This window comes from Colletotrichum fructicola, assembly GCF_000319635.2.
Source record: "Colletotrichum fructicola Nara gc5 chromosome Unknown KSG_Nara_v1_contig04, whole genome shotgun sequence".
Taxonomy (NCBI): Eukaryota; Fungi; Ascomycota; class Sordariomycetes; order Glomerellales; family Glomerellaceae; genus Colletotrichum; species Colletotrichum fructicola.
In genome coordinates this window covers 788,911-804,873 of record NW_027094054.1, presented here as the reverse complement: position 1 = coordinate 804,873, position 15,963 = coordinate 788,911, and the positions used below count along the sequence as shown (strand labels likewise).

At 49.2% G+C, this 15,963-nt stretch overlaps 4 protein-coding genes across 4 annotated transcripts; 2 read left to right on the top strand and 2 right to left on the bottom strand.

The window, feature by feature from the left end:
• Nucleotides 1–2,169: 2,169 nt before the first annotated feature.
• Nucleotides 2,170–3,506, top strand: CGGC5_v007004 (uncharacterized protein; the record flags this gene model as incomplete). Its single annotated transcript, XM_032019906.1, has 5 exons — nt 2,170–2,358; nt 2,413–2,517; nt 2,572–2,954; nt 3,006–3,073; nt 3,151–3,506. The coding sequence occupies 5 exons, from the start codon at nt 2,170–2,172 to the stop codon at nt 3,504–3,506; spliced, it is 1,101 nt and encodes a 366-aa protein (XP_031882972.1).
• A 350-nt stretch (nt 3,507–3,856) lies between these two features.
• ctxA-4 (Cholera enterotoxin subunit A) lies at nt 3,857–5,545 on the bottom strand (the record flags this gene model as incomplete). The annotated part of the gene is made up of 2 exons (XM_032019905.1): nt 3,857–4,795; nt 4,850–5,545. The coding sequence occupies 2 exons, from the start codon at nt 5,543–5,545 to the stop codon at nt 3,857–3,859; spliced, it is 1,635 nt and encodes a 544-aa protein (XP_031883232.1).
• Nucleotides 5,546–8,314: 2,769 nt separating this feature from the next.
• RAD5A (DNA repair protein RAD5A) lies at nt 8,315–11,271 on the bottom strand (the record flags this gene model as incomplete). The annotated part of the gene is made up of 11 exons (XM_032019904.1): nt 8,315–8,359; nt 8,412–8,501; nt 8,558–8,708; nt 8,763–8,948; nt 9,012–9,792; nt 9,844–10,022; nt 10,072–10,105; nt 10,160–10,362; nt 10,412–10,480; nt 10,539–11,137; nt 11,191–11,271. 11 exons carry the CDS (start codon nt 11,269–11,271, stop codon nt 8,315–8,317), a joined length of 2,418 nt encoding a protein of 805 aa, XP_031883220.1.
• A 404-nt stretch (nt 11,272–11,675) lies between these two features.
• On the top strand, nt 11,676–15,681 carry ANKHD1-3 (Ankyrin repeat and KH domain-containing protein 1; the record flags this gene model as incomplete). Its single annotated transcript, XM_066151781.1, has 7 exons — nt 11,676–11,948; nt 12,003–12,051; nt 12,102–12,275; nt 12,332–12,730; nt 12,788–13,547; nt 13,603–13,887; nt 13,956–15,681. The coding sequence occupies 7 exons, from the start codon at nt 11,676–11,678 to the stop codon at nt 15,679–15,681; spliced, it is 3,666 nt and encodes a 1,221-aa protein (XP_066008713.1).
• Nucleotides 15,682–15,963: the final 282 nt, after the last annotated feature.

Genomic DNA, 15,963 nt, shown 5'->3' with positions numbered 1-15,963 from the left:
GATGGGTAATTGCATGTGTACATTAGAGCTTGGCAGTAAAGAAGCGGAGTTGATGCAGTTGTGAATAATTCGTCGCCGTTAGAGCACCGTTGAACTTGAGCCGACCTTTCCCAAATTGATGCCTCGTCTTCAACCTGTCAGTCTAGCATCTGCATCCTTAGACATCTAGACGTAATGAAGAGCCCGGCATACGAAATCCTTCGCTCCTTTCCTCCCCGAGTTATCCCATCTGTCTCCCGGCAGCCGCCCGCTCAACCACCCCTCGCTGAAGAAATGGAGCCCTCCAACCAGGTCCCCGGTCACTCCAGCCCTCGGGGAAGACGTCCGCGCGCGATCCCTGGGGGGATAAATGTGGATAACCCGTCAAAAATGGTTCCAACAGGATTCGGAGTCGGCTTCGACCTCCGCACAACCACCCCCGCCTGCGTCTGAACCAACGACATCTCGTCAAAAAGTCATCTCATCTGCAGGGCAATCTTGTCGCCCAATAGCCGAGTTTCATATTATTACTCGTCACACTGGACACGCGGAAAAGGCACCCGGGTTGATCGGCCAGGCGTTTACTCTCTCTGGATATGAGAGGGTTGTTGGTCCTTCTTGCATCGGTATTCTTTCTGAAAAGGGTCGGGGCGCAATGAAGATGGCAGATCGGCGCTGTACGGGCGGGCCCGCTCAAGCACAACCGAGGAGGCACAGATACGGGACGCGCATGCTAGGGCTTCACGATGCTACGCTCTTTTCTTAGACGTAGGTCCAACAGGAGAGCATTTTTGAGTACAACCCACAACAAGAGCGACATGGGCAAACTGCACTCGCTGGCGCAACAAACTAGAATTTTGTCAAGGAATCGGTAGTGCAACTCAAAAACGAAGAAAAAGACGAAGCAGAATAACTTCATCCGACTCAACAGAGGCAGCAGTAGGACTTTTTAACTAGCAAGGTTACACAAGATGTTTTCCAAATGGGCGGTTCAATTGCCGCTGAGGAATTTCTTCATCTTATGTTGTGCCACATGACTGCCTGCGTTTCTTCAATGTGTTGTTCCTGCGGTGCAGAACTGCTGTCTCTTTCAATGCAAGGGCCCATCATGGATGCAAATGAGCCGTTCTTGTTGGAACAGGGGTAGATGTTTGCTCGGTTGGAAACTCCCCACTCCATGTCCTCGCTTCCACGTCGATGTTGCACGGCCTCGATGGCAACCGAGGACCAATCGCACCCTTGAGTCGTGAGGGCAAGTACAGGGAAGTTGAAGTTGACTTCCAACAGAGCCGCAACCGAGACTTGCCTAGACAGATTTGCTTGAACAAAGTTGTCACCGGGACGCCTTCCGCCTTGGAAGCTCCGCTCATCCATCAGGATCTTACAGGGATGTAGTAGATGCTAGGGTGTTCCAACGGCGAATGACCTCGTTGAAATGTCCCGGGAAGAACAATCCTGTAGGCATAATATTCCTTCAGTCTGACCCATTCGCCGCCAACGACCTCTTGTATCCCCACCGCGAGTACCACAAGACGAAAGTGGCTCGCAGATCGTGGGATCTCAACTCCAAGGAACTGTTACAACAGCACCCTGTTCCCCTTATTGTCGCCCCCGTCCGTGTTCCGAAGAGGCAAGATCATGGATGGACTCACAATTTCCCAGGACCTCGGGATTTGAACGACTGTTGGAAGCCATGATAACCTCACATAGTAACCATCAAAGCGGGACTCTTCTCCTTGAGACTTCTGTTGGAACATGGATCAAGATCTTTCAACACTAAATCTTGGCATCTCTGAGAAACGTCGGTGAAGACGACTGTGGATCTCTACCCGTTGTGGCTGGTAATGTTGCGCGTTCCCTGGACTGCAAGGATTCGGTGCCATGAAGCATGAAATAGCGAAATGACTCCTGGGATATTCAGAATGGCGGCCCTCGGGTTGTACTTGGTGGCGGGTTCAAACGGGAAGCCGTTGGCGATGGGACTCTGAGATGGATGTTTGTCGATCGCATCTACCCACCTCAAACGCGAAGCTCGCGATGATGCTACTTCACGGTTTGCCCCTTTTTCGTTTTTGAGTACATTTCCACTCATTCCTCGTGGATGATGTTGAGCGCCGTCCATGATAGCTGGTCTCTCCTTTTCTCCTGTGCATTCGTTTCTCAATCCCGAGCATCAGGTCCTCGATCAAAATGGCTGCAAAACCGTTCGACGAGATGGAGGTGAACTGGATCACCCAACCGGACCCAATTGGTGTGGCCACGCTGGGTGTGACCATTTGCCTCGGCGCCATCTCCCTGATCGTTGTCATCCTTCGTGTCTGGGCTCGTCAGAACACGGGCGCTCTTGGACTCGACGACTATCTCATGATAGTCGGGTTGGTAAGTTGAACTGTCTTGACATCACAAACTGCAGAAGCAATCTGACATCCGAAGGGGATTTTCCTAGCATGCTGCACCTTTACCTCCATCGCTGTTTATGCGGGTATGGGAACGAAAGATGCGCGTCTAGAGGAATGGAACTCTGTGGCAGGCATCAAGGTGAACATCCCTCAATCCATCACTCTCTGCAAACCGAAGTTAACAGTCTCGCAGTGGCTAGTCTTCTTCCAAATCACCTACGCCTGGAGTTTGCCGTTCATCAAAGCCAGCATCTGCTTCACCGTCTTCCGGATCACAAACAGAAAGCGTTACCGCGTCATTCTCTGGACTGCCATGATCGCGTCAATCCTCAGCACCACGATTGGTTTCATCGCAGTGGTAGCAGTCTGCCGGCCGGTCAGCTACACTTGGGACAAGTCTCTTGACGGGTCGTGCGCGCCGACCAATATCATCACCAGCATCAGCTACCTGATCTCGGTTATGGCGATCATCACTGACTGGACCTGCGCGATTGTGCCGACTGTGGTTGTGTGTGGACTACAGATGAAGTCAAGAGTGAAGGCCTCTGTGTGCGCTGTCCTAGCTTTGGGCGCCATGTAAGTTTGGAAAGCTTGAAGACATCTCGCCATCTGCTGATGAGAGTTCAGTGCGAGTGCTGCTACCATCATTCGTCTACCGTACCTCCAGTACTACAACGTTGTCGACGATTACTTGCGTGAGTACCCAACTACATCTCTTCCGCAACAACAAAGATGGCTCGATACCTAGTACTAATCAACAATCTCCTAACAGATAACATTGCCAACATCGTCCTCTGGTCAATCTTCGAATGCGGCATCGGCATCATTGCAGGCTCACTTCCATCCCTTCGACGACTCCTCAAGTTCTGGCTCGACAAGTCTTCAAAGGGCTCATACAATAACACCGGCTCGAACCCCCTGCATGGAGACTCCGGGTACCAGGGAAGTAATGGAGTGAAGTTGAACAATCTTAGTGGAAGAGCGATGACGGTGTCCAATTGCCAGACGGGAAACCGAGACAACTGGGTACAGCTGGACGATGATGACAACAGCCAGAAGCACATCATCATGAAGACGCAAGAGGTTTCTGTTCGGATTGAGATGGACAACGACAAAAGGCACAGATAGGGTTTCATGCACGAAAGTCGTTGTCTGAAGGACAACAGCCTAACAGACAAACAGCAAACAGGTGTCTCACTGCACCACATCAACAAGCGCGAAGAAGTACTAGCCTAGTAGCAGTGTAAATATACTTTGTCTATCCCAATCTATACCTAGTCTATGTTTCTGAATTTCGCGGCGAACTTTGTACAAATGAAAAAAGGTCCATCGCAACAAGATTACACGTTCCAAGTCTTTGCGCCCGCAGAATTATCGTTAACACCATTAGTCTATCCCTAAATCATCCAAGAAGCCTCCGGCTTTGCGACTGTGCTCATTCACATGTTCACACTCGCCAAGTAGGCCTTCGCAATTCCCTAGGCGGACTTGAGGCTGGTGCAAGTCTGAGCCTGACGAGCTTGCAGCTGGCTCACAGGAGTATCCAGGACGGGCGTGTCCTTTCCAGGTGTTCCTTTTGTGGGTGTCTCCTTCACTGGCGTGTCCTTGACTGGGACATCGTTGGTGGGAGTATCCTTAGTAGGAGTGTCTTTGACAGGTGTGTCGCTACCTGGAGCTTTTTGGGTGGGAAGATCATGAGCAGGCGTCTCCTGCACAGTCATGTCTTCAACTGGAGTTCCGTCGAAAGGTGTAGTAGAGGTAGTAGGGACGGGCGTGCCATCAACTGGCGTTGTGCCATCGACAGTCATGCCATCAGTGGAGGTGCCGTCAGCAGAGGTCCCGTCAGCGAGTGTACCATCAGTAGACGTGCTATCCGTGGTGGTCCCATCGACAGGAGTGCTGTCAACCGGAGTGTCCATCGTGGTGTCCGTACCAGTGGTGGAGGGGAATGGAGTCATTGGGAAGGGTGACATGGGGAATCCAGCTGCCGGGAAAGGATTGATGGCGATAGGCATTCCCGATCCCCCGACACCTCCTAGGCGTCCGTTAGTCCCGTCGGCAGGCACTTGGTCATCAGGACCCTGTCGCATGCCACCAGGCTGCTGTCCAGGAATGTCATCGACATCAGGCTTGACGCTGGGAGCCGCCTGAGACGGGGTCTTGTCGACAGGTGTCTTGTCAACGGGGGTCTTCTCTCCAGGAGCATTTTCAGGACTCTTGTCTACAACAGGAGTCTTGGTAGCCGGAGTGTTGTCCATGGGGCTCTTGTCGGCAGGAAGGCCCTGGTTAATAGGAGGGGCAGGCGTAGGATCGAGGTCAGGCACCTTTCGTCCTGGACCTGACTTGACCGGGGCCTGCGGAGCTGAGCCGAAAGGAGACGTCTTAGGACCCTTCTTCAACGGATTGGACTTGGAAACCTATCAAAAGATGTCAGCATCACCCAATTGGCGATAGTCATAACGATCTCCTACGTTAGAAATGGACTTGACTCCCTTGATGCCCCTGAGGGCTCCAAAGCCAGACTTGAGAGATCCGAGACCGAAGCCGAAACGACGCTTGGCGATACGAAAAGTCCTTCCAGGCTGGCCTTCGCAACTTCCGTTGGTCTCAAGAAATCCTGCAAGCTGATACTGCACGCCTCCAGCGGCGGCGGCGCTGTAGACCTTCTCGTTGAACTCCTTATTGAGCTCCTCCTCACCAGACTTGCCGTTCTCGTAGGCCCTCCAAGACACGATCTGCTCGAACTTGATACCGCCCAGAGCAGCGTATTCACGCTCGTCGTTCAAAGGGTTATGCTTGCCCAAGGTGCCGATGATGTCAATCATGTTGGCGGTAACGTGGATCTTGTAAATGTAACCTGCAGGCCTCATGTTGACGAAGCGTTCCGCAATATCGATAGAGGATGAGGTAAAGACGTAGCCGTAATCATCACGAGAGCTACCGTCTAAAGCAGCTTTTGCGTGGTTGAAGAGACTGATATCTGGAGCGATGGCACCAAAGGCGCTTTGGCCCTTGGGGAGAAAGCCACCCGCCTCCTGGATCTCGGCCGGTGATCTGGAATCCCCGCGATACACATAGATGAGTGATGTAGGAGCTCCGGCGCAGATGAGAGACCAAAGATTAGTCACGAGAAAGAACAGATGAATGAGTGGTTGGTTTCCAAACATCCTGAATGACTTTGAAAGAATTTGAGGTAGTAAAGAGTGGATGGTACCCTGAGGCCACCGTAGAAAGAGTGAGAAGAGTTGGGATGATTTCGTTGATATAATGTGGCTGATTTAGAGGAGAACAGTTACCGCCTTTATAGATGTGGATGAAAGCTAGCAAACGACAGCATCTCCGACCATCCGAAATCGCAATCCTGTCAATGCTGTTGTCGTTTGTTGAGATCTGACATACGTGCCTGTTGAAGGCAAGTCAGTGAATAGCTCGGAGTTCGCGAACCATGGTCCATGGCGGCTGTGGAGTTCCATGTGAACTTGAAATATCGCGATGTCTTGGCCTTGAACATCTGCTGATGTCAAAAACATCAGTATGCCCGAGTTGGGCTTTGCGGGACATCTCTCGCGTGAACCCGGAATCTTCGAATCATTCTCGAGGAGTGTAAATTATATGTATACTAAAACTTCTTGGCTACTTACTCTATCGCCTACAAGCTAAGCCCATGCCAACGCAAAACATTCGGCTGGGACTTCCGGTTCTCTGCAGCCAGACTTGCCTTTCTGAGCGTCAACATCTTCAGATTTGAGCATATGGTACGAGAATCGAGGGACAAAATTCTTGGCATTACGCTAAACACCGCCTCAATGTCTCTACAGACGGTGGGTGTGGCAGCAGTCCCTCCATCTTGCCTTGTCCAAGGAGCTAATTGTAACGTTTATGAACATTGGGCAGAATATCCAGAGAACTTCTGTAGTAAATCCAGAAATAGCATACTGGATCGTCCTGGGGTTGACGGGATGGAATAAGTAGTATTAATAAACTGTTCCTGTGGGCCGGTTCATCCGGCAGAGAACCCCTGCGGGGCCAAAGGGTGCCTCGCAGGGTAGCTGGGGTCTATCTTGGCGAGTTAGGTATCGTATTTAACTGACATGGCTGTAGGACGAATAATTCCCCGAGTATCAACCTGAATCCAAGCTTCTTGATCCTTCATTTCCCCGCCCTCAAGTATCGTCATGTTCAATGTCAAGTCTTATGAGACCGTGTCGCACATATCTCAGCAGTTTTCCCCGCCATTTTCAATACTTCAATGATGCCTCTCTCAACTCATTCATTCAGATAAGCCTCCATCAGAAGTAAGCTATCGTGGACAACTACACCAACATAGAGTCCTAGGACTGCATATTTGAAATCATTGATGCCAATCAAACAAGCTTTCCAGATAATCGCAGGCTTTCAGTCCCAACGGATAGAAAATAGGTGGACTTACCACTGTTCCTAGGAGCATGGCGACGCATCCACACTGCTGGCTCGCTTTCGCAGGAGCTACAAGCAAACAGGCGATGAACTGCTTCCAACTATGATCAAATCGATAACGAGATATGATGAGAATATTGAAGGTAGCGTGATCACGGACATTGCGTGGGGGCTCAGGAAGGAGTCCACCTCTGTGACAAAAGAGGAGGCGAAGTTGATGGTAATTAAGGTTTGCATGGATGTCCTTGATTGTCAGCTGAGTCCGGCGTAGCAAGTTCAGACCCTTATCCACCGTGATCAACACTAGCGTGGTCTTTTTTTGCGTAAGGTCGTAGCTTCGGTGAGATCTTCGCTTTTAAGCAATTGTTTCCTCTTTGGGATTACGACACCGCATGTGTTCAAAGTCGAAATGTTCTGTACCTAGCAGTGATGAGAGAGCGAGATGCCAGCTGCACCGATGAAGTTAGAGCAGAACAAATTGCTCCAATCATAATATTCAGCAGGTCGCAAACCAACAGAACCATTTGTCTGCAAACTAATTCCAATCTTTGTAAGGAGCATGATCACTCAATGGTATGACCAGGCCAGACTTGGTCCGCACCTCGACAATGAGTTAGGACATTCAAAGCCAGATCTTCAAAAGCTGGCGCAGCGCACGGATCTCGGTTCTCTCGGGAAGTTTAAGGTTTGAGGGAGGGCCCAGAAAGCCTACTGTGCCAAGCATTACATATTACAACGACGGCTTGAACCGAGCATCTTGTACAGATATTGAGCGAATGTTGTGACGCATCTTCGATTACGAACCCTGGTAAGTTGAGAGTTCTCGATGTAGATCAGTTCTCTGATTTCCTGTACTCAACGACTTCACGGCTGCAGTTGTGTATCATTTTCACTAAGTATTCTGCACTACGCTTAGAATCTCTCTCAGAAAATATCGACTGTTACCGCACGCCTTCGTTACATCAATAGATGCGTGAAAGAGCTTACCTAAGAATCATTAGACCAACAACATAGTCAGTGCCAATATTGACCAATGAGCATTTTGGTTGGGGATGTTCAGTGTTGTAAAGCGAGTGACGAGGCCCAAAGTGGCATGCGGACCTGTAACAACCATTTGTGCGTCAGAATGCAGGAGTCCTGGGACAATTGAGAGGGTTTGATTCAATCTTAAATCACGGTGCTGCTTTGACATTGACGAAATATATTGAGAAAAGTTTCACAACGAAGGCATAGGCGACTTAATTCTGGATTCAGAGACCATCAAGAAGAAAGACAAGTTTATCAGAATGAAGATGGATCAATTCAAACAGTATCGGAGGGAAAGACAGAACGACGCTCAGTTATCCGAGTAGGCCTCAGTGCTAGAGCCTGCCGTTGAGTGCTAATTAGCCTGAAAATCACACTGTAACTCTCATGACAATTGCTTTCGGGTTTGTCGGTATAGTCGCCAACCCTGGAGTGACATGACTGGATGAAAGATGAAAATGCATGAAAATGGACGTTATAAGTAGTACATGGAATTATTGGATAATGGCAGGATCCAGATCCAGCACGAATTTCAAATCCTATGGGAAATTTGTTATCATTAGTGATACTTCTGTTGCAGATGTAACGTACCTCGAGCTTTTCATCCAGCTCCTCTGATGTACCAAGATTGAACATGAACTTGGCAGCACTTTTCTTCTTCTTCTGCAGTTGCATTATGTTCTTGGTCCTGTCAGTGCTTATGTTCTGGAAAGATTGTTGTGGAATAGGTGTTTTACCTGTTCAACAGTGCCTTGCACGATGTACCGTACGACAGTGACCTCCCGCGTCTGGCCTATGCGTAGAGCTCGGCCAATGGCTTGTTCTTCGATAGACGGATTCCACTGAGGCTCCACTATGTGTACGTAATTGGCGGCCGTGAGGTTTAGTCTGGATTGCTGTCAGCGTGCGTTCTCAAAACTTGCGGTTGACGTCTTTACACACCCCAAGGCTCCGGTTTCAATGGACATCAGTAATGCACATATGTCATTATCCTCCCGAAAGCTCTGCAGTCGGTTGGTTCGTTCGGCATAACTAGTTCGCCCATCAACCTGGACGTGAGTCACTGCTTCATTCCCAAGCAAGTTCGAGAGGAGATCAAGCGTCGATGTCCAATAGGAGAACACAATGCTTGGTGTGTTTGTTAGTTAAATTTGACAGCTTTCAGCATCGGTGATCGAATTGTATACTTACTGTTTGGAAGTAGATCGACATGCGCGGATTTTATTCGTCACAGCGAAAAGCTTTGCTGAGTAAACATCCGACGGTGTGAACCTCTCCTCTGGCGTTGGATAAAATTCTGGTAGGGGCGAATTCCCGTCTCGACTTGATTCAGGGTTCGAGCCCGGGCTGGAAATCTGGAGGGAACGACCACAATCCGGACAGAACTGAAAGGCTGCCAACAGCAATGTTGCATCTTCATCTTTGGATGCAGCACATTGCTCACACCCTGTATACTTCACCTGGGAATCCACCCTCAAGTATCTGTGAGAGCCAGAGTAGTTCGAATATGTTCCACTGTTACAGAGCATTCTCATCTTGAGAATGGCAGTGAACAGAAAGTTGTACTTCTTGATGGTCTTGCCCTTGCTCACAGTGTCATCGATTTCGCGCTTCGTTCGATGAAGGACCTGATCGTAGAGTATTCTCTCTGCAAGAGACAGACTGACCAAAATTGTTTCCTCTGCAGTGTCTGGTAGTTGAAGCAATTTCCCAGTTCTTCGAATGCAAACGGCCCGAAGCCACGAACGGAGAGGCTCTGAGAAGTTTCGACCTCCCTGCGAAAGAGGATCTAATACACTCTTCTGAAATGATATTTTGGTTGGGAAAGGATGGAGTTGCAGAAAACCGGCTAACGCGGCAATGTCTTCGAGCCTATTTTGAATTGGTGTTCCGGTCAGACACCATCGGTTCTTGGCCGAGAGTTTGACGGCCGATTTGAATTGTCTTGAATTCGTATTACGAATCCAGTGAGCTACAACTTGTTGGTGCTTCTGCGTATACTGAGGAGGGTCCAAAAACTCACCTTCATCTAGAACTATTCGAAACCAATTCAACTGCTGCAACACCTTCCTTCCTTTCTCCTCGGCGACCAAAGTGCCGTATGTGGTCAGTACAATGTTGGTTTTCAAAAGAGACTTAGAATCGTGTGGTCGGCTTTGGCCGTGAAAGACTATCGTATTGAGACATTCACGCAACACATGCCTGGAACAGTTCTTAAGCATATAATCTCTTCCTGATATGTGGGTTATACCTTTGAATCTCAGAACCCCAGCTTTCTAACAGCTCTGCATGGTTAATTTAGCTGAGGTATCTAGTTTTGAGAGGCTATCAGGACTTACGTGCGGACGACACTACGACCAACGTCGCTCCCGTACGAACCTTTGGCTCTTGAGAGATGTTGGGGATTGATACAAAGTCTCGAAACAGGGCTGCCTTGTGCGACGACTGGAGAATAGCTGTCAATACGGTGAGAGTCTTTCCTAAACCCATCGCGTCTGCAATAATCCCGCCCCCGTGTTGATTTGGAGTGCTGAGGGTTTCCCTGTGGTGGCTCTCAGTACTCGACCCCAGTCAAGGAAAATGATGCTTACGCTGATTCCACCGATCGATCTCGATTGGACTCTCTTCGCATCATAAAACACACCCCTTGGACTTGATGTCTTTTAATCCTAGGTTACACAAATGCATTGATAGACAGGCTGATCAAATTTAACTTACGGCTTCAGTACCGAGAGCAGTCCGTAGTGCTCAGTAGACTCCATGGTCATTCCGGATAGGTCATCAGAGAGACAATTAAGGATATTTGAGATTTCGTCGGATATCATAGCTCGCCGTGTTGAAGGCGAATCGTTTGTTACTCCGACAAAAGCCCTCATGTCTGCGGTGTCTTCCGGAAATATTAGGAATTGTGGGTTGCGGTACTCTATTCCTTTATGCAGTGCCTTTGGATGTTGCAGAAATATTGAGGCTGCCGACAACCGTCGTCCCGCCTCCATTGCCACTGACGGCTGGCCAAAAATGTTGATGGAAAGACTGATCGGTGCAGACTTCGAGTTGGGCCGCTTCCTTCGTTTGTTCACCATGGCTGTCTCCACCATGGCCTCATATCGAATCGTCTCGATACTTTCAATGACATGAAGCCGGTTGCTGGAACTGACATCTAGGAGTGCATACTCGTCACTACATCCCATAGCATAGAGCACGTGGTAGCCGTCAATTTGTTGTACGCTACACGTGACAAAGCCTTCGCATCCGCCGCCTTCGTCATAAAAACAGTCTTCCACGGGCTTTGTGGGCAGAGCGGCCCCATCAAGGAGCTGTCAAATGTTAAGTAGAGGACCATCTTATGTTATGGAATTCTTGAACTGACTGCGCCGAAGCAAACTTCACCTGCTAGTAGGTACTCAGCGGACTCTTGAGTCTTGAACGCAGCATCAAATGATCTGTGCATCTTGAGGAATGGTCGATTGAGATTGAGAACCGACCATGATCTTCGTTAGAGTCTGTTTAGGGCTACATCCTCTGACACCGCCCTCATCATGAAATCAGGCTGTCGCTGATATAATCAAGCCGGAGACGCGAAGTACCCCGCTATTCCAAAGCAGACTTCGTGGCAATGCCTCGTCGCTTTCTGTGCATAACAGCCAGTCATACGCTTGCTGTGGGGTTGACCACTTCTAAGCACCAGGCGACCTGGTCTCGGTGGCCCCAGACCAGGATGTGTTGGGGCCAAACCATTTGCCTGATTCGAAGCCCCCCCCTCCCCTCCCTTCGCCCTCCATTCCTGAATTGCCCATTCCACTCTCAGCACTGCTTTTGGGACTGTATCTCACCAGAAGCCGTAGGAAATTCAGCATGGACTCGACTCCACAGCCGATTGGTGGGTTCGAGCGCGCTGTGAACAGGTTCAAATCCGCTGTTCCAAAGGCTTTGTCCGACCAATTTGCCAGGGATACCAATACGCTTTCTAGCTTGCAAGATGACATCAGGTCTATACAAAAAGAGCAGGGAGAGGGCGGCTCGCTTCGCAACATGCCCCGGCTGAGCAAGTTTGTCGAAGCCATGTCTCAGCTGGGACAGGTGATTGAAGTCTTTGTCAATGCAAACGATTTTGTCTGCTTCATTTGGGTAATCGGCCTCGACACTGCGGACGGAAAAGTGCTGATCATTCGAAATCCACAGGGTCCGATGAAATTCTTGTTGGGAGTCCGACTCACTCACCGACCTTACGGTGTGGTAGCTGCGCTGACCGAAGGTTTTAGATAGCAAAAACCCATCTAGATACCTTTGACAAACTCCTGAACATTTACTCCCAGATTGGCGACACGATTCCGGGGCTTCTAGAATACAAATCAACGTTTGAAAAGCGTCCAACACTCATGATCGTCTTACATGACTATTATTCGGACATCCTGCGGTTCCATGAGTTGGCGTTAAAAGTCTTCACCCGGTCGAGTAAGTGACCTGTAGACAAGGTCGATCTTCGTGACACAAGCTAATTGGATTTGAAGAATGGAAAGACTTGGTGTCTGCGGTCTGGAAGACATTTGAATCCAGCTTCGGTCCTATCATTCAGAGCTTACAGAGTCGTCGCGAGTTGCTGGAGAGCGAGAAACTTTCAGCGTCGCTTTCTGATATCCAAACTATTCTTCACGGCATCAATCAGATTCAACAGCAGCAAGCTAGCATTATGAACGAAGAAGCCAATGAAAAACATCGATTACGGATAGCTCGAATTAAGGAAAAGCTGAAAGCCCCAGATTACTTCATGGATCAGGAAATTTCGACAGAGAACCGACAAGGCGCTGAAACCGGCCAATGGATTACCGGCAACCCAATTTTTCAAGCGTGGAATGATAAGATGTCGCATGGTCATTCAGTTCTTTACCTTAACGGCATACCAGGAGCAGGTGCGTTTCGTTTTTCGTAAAGCACCAGCTTCATTAATACTTACGATATAGTACCAGGCAAAACTACATTGGTTTCCAGCATCGTTGAACGCCTCCTGCAGTCCGTAAATCCTTCTGTGAATTTGGCTTCCCATTCAGTCGCGTACTTCTACTACAAACACGGAAACATCGACAAGAACACTCATAACGCATCTCTTCGAGCCATTCTAGAACAGCTCATCGATCAAGACACGCTATCGTCTCAAGAATTCCTACGTGAGGTGTTATCCCAAGCGGAAGTCAATGTTCGTTCAACCAAAAGCCTTGAAGCCCTGACCTTAAGAGCGTTGGCGCAACGCCAGCTGTCTTTTCTTGTGCTCGATGGACTGGATGAATGCGCGACTGGAGAGGCAGAAGCTACCATCAGGTGGCTTCTCTCACTCATCGACGAGAAGTTGGATTCAAAATCATCACGGCTGCGAGTTATTGTATCTGGACAGAGAAATGGTGTTCTGGATCATATGTTGTCTTCTCAGCTGAGCATTTCACTAGAGTCGTCGCAACATATCGACGACATGAGGGAGTATTGCCGTCGTCAATGCGCACGTATCAAGACCAAATTTAACATTTCAAGTGCTCTCGAGGAAAGCATCATCACCAGGGTAATAGAGGCTGCCAAAGGTAAGTCGCTTCGATCCAGTCTTGAGCATTCTCTTATGTACAAAGGCATGTTTCTATACGCTCGTGTCGTGTTGGAGAACCTGCTGCACCAGACCAGGCTCTCTGGGCTGAAACGAGAAATCAAAGCGGATATTTTCCCTGCCGGGATCAACTTCGCGTCAGTAGCCTTGCTCTCTTGCCTTTTTCACAACCGCTGACATCGAATCGCAAAGATACGAAAGAGTCGTTAGCCGTGTCATCCATGATGCATCTCAAGCCGAGAGAGAGGACGCTAAAAGAGTCTTATGTCTCATTATCACCGCGAAAAGACAATTGAAATGGGCGGAAATCCAGTCATTCTTCTGCATTGACCCCGGTAAAGGTGTCGTAGAATATGACGATAGGTTACTCCTTGATGCCAAGCAGCTTTGTGGATCCCTGGTGGACAGGCACAGCCTGGCAGACAGTGACAGTAAAGCGTCGTGTGTCATTGGAATAGTCCACGAAACTGCCCGCGGGTAAGCAGCCGTTTTCATCGACAAATTTCACACGACTAGTAAACTAACGAGGGTATTTCTTATTCTAGCTACTTAATTCAGAGGGGCATCATCCAGGAAAGCCTTGAAAATGCCAGGATGCTGTCATTCTGTGCGCGATATCTGGCCTCTTCGGCGTTTCAGATCACTCCCAAATCAACCACAATAATTCGCTTTGCTACTCAGGGATACTACGCGTTGCTAGACTACACTGTTCAATACTGGTACGATCACTTGGAGGCATTGGCTGCTGCAAACGTTGCAGTTGGCGATATCTCAAGAGACACGGTGAAGCAAATCAAAGACTTCCTAGCGAGATGTACGGATCGTCATGATCTGAAAAAGGTCCACTTTTCTGTCCTTGACCTTCAGGAACTCTTGGCCAAAATCCCTCAGGACAGCCATGATCGGGCAGCATTCCTAGACATGGAGAACCGAACATGCTGGATCCGACAAGAGATTGAAAATCTTTCGGGTCTTACGGAAGACGAGAAATGTATCACGACGGAGCTCTATGGAGCATCTGTCAAATACAAATGTCACAAGCCGTGGTGTTCCCGCTTTGCCGAAGGCTTTGCGACGTTCGGTGAAAGGGCAGATCATATGAAGCTGCATGAGCGGCCCTTTGCTTGCGAGTTTGATGGCTGTTTTGGATCCACGTTAGGATTTGAGTCAGATGAGGCTTTGAATAAGCACTACACCAAGTATCACGTCGAGAATTCGCCGGAGATAAAGTTTCCAAAAAGAAACTCAAAGGGTCGACTTATTCCTTTGGATCTCTTGTTTGCAGCTGAACGTGGCGATATGTACCATGTTGCAAAATATCTTGACGAGGGACAAGATGTTAACATGACCGAATCTGCGTCGTACAAAACCCCCATATGGTATGCTGCATACGGAGGCAATTGTGAACTTTGCAAGCTCTTGCTGGAGAGAGGCGCAGATCCTCGCCCCCCCACGCCATGGCGTGGGCGGTCGTACCAGGAGGGAGACTACCGCAGGCGCCCAGAGGTGCCACTGGCCAAAGCTTCGGCGGGAGGGTACCTCAAAGTAGTCGAGATGCTGCTGGAATCGCATGCTGAGGCCGATACTGCCGTGGCTTCTGAAATAGGGAGTGCCCTGTGGGAGGCCATCAGCAAGAGGGACGTCGCTATCGTGGGAATGCTTGTCCCTCGGTACAATCAACATCGGCCACAAATACGTAGGGACGGACCGCTTCAACATGCATGTCGGATTGCAGATGTCTCAATTGTTAGGCTCCTGCTACAGAACGGCCTCGAAATAGACGCTGACTACGACTGCGTAATTGAGTGTACATCCAATGACTGGAAAAAGCCAGAGCTAGCCGCTTCGGCGAGACAGATTCTGGAAATGCTACTACTGACAGGACGGCCGAGAATCGAAAATCCCTCTCCAATCTTTGATTTGATATCTGAACATCCAATTCAAGACGAAGCTGCCACGATGATTCTATCGTACAGCGGGACCAAGCTGCCCGATTGGGAGCTGCTCAGAATGCGACCATACCTATGGGGTCGTAGGGACTCGAAGTTCTTGCGTCTTTTACAAAGTGTGCTGGGAATCGGATCGGGACAGGTCCAGGACGATGTTACGGAGGAGGGCGCGGAGGAGGGCACGGATAAAACTTTGGTTCATCCAAAAGGCATAGAGCGTTTTCCTTCCAAACCAAGCGAGCCGTCAACAGTCACATCGGCACATACCGAGGACGATATCCGGAGGAAGATGCGGGTGGAATTCTGGAATCATCAACAGTGAGAGATAATTTTGCTCTTTACACCGACAGTGTTAGTTTAGAGCACGGCTAGTCGTGAATGAAACGGAATACAAGTTGGAAGTTCCTTGTGTCATTGAAGTTGACAATGCTGCTAGAATGCCCTGACATTCGCGTTGAAGGCTGAAGAAATTCCTGCCCTCTCATCGGCTAGCTTCTGCAATATCCGAGCTGGCCGGGGAGCTGAGAAACATTCACAAAGAGCGAATAACAACGACGAACGGGCCTTTACTCTTGACAAAATGTCATTGAGCGTGGAGTATACA